The 2,908-nt window shown below is 28.2% G+C and overlaps 1 protein-coding gene across 1 annotated transcript; it reads left to right on the forward strand.

Moving 5' to 3' along the window:
- The first annotated feature begins 478 nt into the window (after window positions 1–478).
- LOC101237418 (melanopsin-A-like) lies at window positions 479–1,889 on the forward strand. Its single transcript, NM_001309757.1, is given in 2 exon segments — window positions 479–1,548; window positions 1,673–1,889. A coding segment is annotated over 1 exon segment (984 nt). The 5' UTR covers window positions 479–562; the 3' UTR covers window positions 1,547–1,548; window positions 1,673–1,889.
- Window positions 1,890–2,908: the final 1,019 nt, after the last annotated feature.

Raw genomic sequence — 2,908 nt, forward strand, 5'->3', positions numbered from 1 at the left:
ATTAAAATGTTCAAACTACTAGAATTGGTGACCACTATCAGTATTCCATTTTGGCCGATGACGATTGTAAAAACCAAATCATATGAGGGTTATTATGCATCAACTTATTCTTGCAATAGTCACCAGAATAAGTTCTTGCAGTAAATTTTAAATTTTACTGTGACTTGTTTTTGAAAAAGGGCATTATATTCGAACAGGTAGATGAACTAAGTAAATCACATATTCAACTTTTGATCAAAATCAAAGCTTTGGTGTTTTTGAAACATGGGTTTAGCATTTCATCGAATAGTTTCTATATTAAGCTCTATCATTATCATTAAGTTTTTCTTTAATTTACATGATTTTACTAAATAATTTTTAATTATTAAAATGTGGAAAAAAAAAATTAATTATAAATAATCTAGTGTCGACACAATTGACGCTACAATCTGTGTTGACCTAAAAAAGTTATGTTAGCCCTTAAATGTTTGTATTTTTTTAATGGATATGTTTGTAGTATATATAACAAATAATTTGATTTTTTTTATTACGGTATTTTTTGTTCTGAATATTATAGTTATCAATGGCGTCAGTTATTATACTTTTATCATTTTTATGTGGTTTTTCTGTCGTACTGAATGCTACCGTTGTTTTAGCAATATTTTTAAAAAGAAAATCCAAGGGAATGAGAGACATAATTTTGATGAGCCTTGCTATATGTGACGGTGTACAATGCACTTTAGGTTTTCCAGTTGAGCTTTATGGCTTCTCTAACTTAAACAGTCCTTTGCAAAATGAATATTTGTGTAGAGCAAACGGTTTTATTGTAATGTACCTAGCTTTGACAGCAATCTCCCATTTGGTTTGTTTGTGTGTATACCGTTTTTTATCAATTGTATACCCCCTAAAAATACAGAAATTCTTATTAGATTCTAGAAGGAAGGCATTACTTTTTGTTCTATTTTGTTGGATTTATGGATTTTTTTGGTCAGTAACTCCTTTATTGGGCTGGAATGAGATAATACGAGAAAAAGAAGACACACATCGGTGCTCGATTAATCTGAACCCTGAAGACAATAGTAAACGTAGCTATTTGTATTCGTTAATGGTATTCTGTTACTTTATACCTTTGGTAATTATTATATACTGCAGTTTGAGAGTACATTTTGAGCTTTCCAAAATGCTCAAATTGTGCAAACATATTTCAGGTATAGAGGCAAGTATTACCAAAGAAACTTATAAGTTGGAAAGACAAGACTTTATTTCTATTAGTCTCATTGTTTCATCATTTTTTATTGTTTGGACTCCGTATACTATATGCGTAATTTTTTCTTCTCTTAGACGTAGTTTACCAACAGGCCTATTAACATACTCTGCTTTGTTTGCAAAATCCTCAACAATTCTAAACCCCGTAATATATTGTCTAATGTATAAAGAGTATCGTGAAACATTGCAAAGCGAATATCGGAAGATCTTCAAAAGTTCGGTTGTTACGCCATTTACGGAAAGAAGTCAGACAGCTGCGCTATCTACCTTAAGTAGTCATGGAGACGCGTCATTTACTTAAAGGTATCGGAAAAGCAGAACTCAGAATTCCAATTATTTGATTAATTTCAAAAATAAAAGTATTTTATTGATTTTTCTTTATTTCCAGGTAATAAATATTTGAAAAATTAAAAAAATTGCAGTTTATATATTTGGATAAATATTTAAAAATGAATAGTGAACATGATTATTTAAAAGTTTCACCGCGGATTCGATCAACAAAGACTCTTTAGAGCATAGAAATAACAGCAACACTAAATACTGTCAAACAGGATAAAGATTTAATATACGCAATAAAAAGTTTAACATTTGTTGATGATTAAAAAGTGTTTTATTGTTTATTTTCTTAGCATATATTACTTCAGTTATTAATCTATTCCAATTTGTTTAAAAAAAAATGAGGTTGCGTTATTTTTGAGATATATTTGTGTTAATTTTAAGATATATTATTTATATAATATAATATATAGATATAGCGTTATTTTTGAGATATATTTGTGTTAATTTTAATGTGTTCCCTCTTAAACGATTTCTTGTGAAGTTTTTTATATCAAAATATTATATCCACTCTTCTTGTTTTTTTTTCTAACGCAATCAGATTACACTTTGGTTTTGTTTCTTGTGTTATTTCGCCTAATTTCGTTTTCTTTATAACATTAATTTTTTAGTTCATTTGTAAATATTTGTTGCTTAATATTAAATTTTTTGTGAATATTTTTTGTACCTAGACTTTTCGGTAAAACTGCAAAAAATTATGATAAATCTTTTCACGTTACTCAAGTCGCCTTGCATGCAGATTTAAAAATATGTATATATATATATATATATATATATATATATATATATATATATATATATATATATATATATATATATATATATATATATATATACACGTAATAATTAAAAAAAAAAGAACGCAGAGACTCCCGAAAGACCATTGGATTTTGCAATTAAGAGCCGTTTGTAAAATTTTTCATAAAAAACCGTAAAAATAAATCTCATATAAACAAACTTAAAACAGATGATGGCTTCTTTCATAATAAACCCAAAACTCTATTTTGTTGTTTTTAATAGAATGATTGAGAAAAAAATTTTAAACTACAGTAGCTCAAACTCTGGGCCACCTTTGACTACAGTGGACCAATTTAGAATCTGTTCATAAAACTGTTTAACACCTTCATCATCTTGAATGTACGGCATAAGTTTATGGATAGCAACAATTTTCTTAGTGTTCATTGGGATCACTCCACCCGGATATGTTTTGGTTGAAGTAAGGAACTGAAGTCCATCAATATAGTTGATGGACTTCAGTTCCTTACTTCAGCCAAACATATCCATCTATATAGTTTCTGCAGATTACTTTCCTCTTCCATTTTTGTGA

Source organism: Hydra vulgaris, chromosome 12, assembly GCF_038396675.1.
Source record: "Hydra vulgaris chromosome 12, alternate assembly HydraT2T_AEP".
NCBI classification, from domain to species: Eukaryota; Metazoa; Cnidaria; class Hydrozoa; order Anthoathecata; family Hydridae; genus Hydra; species Hydra vulgaris.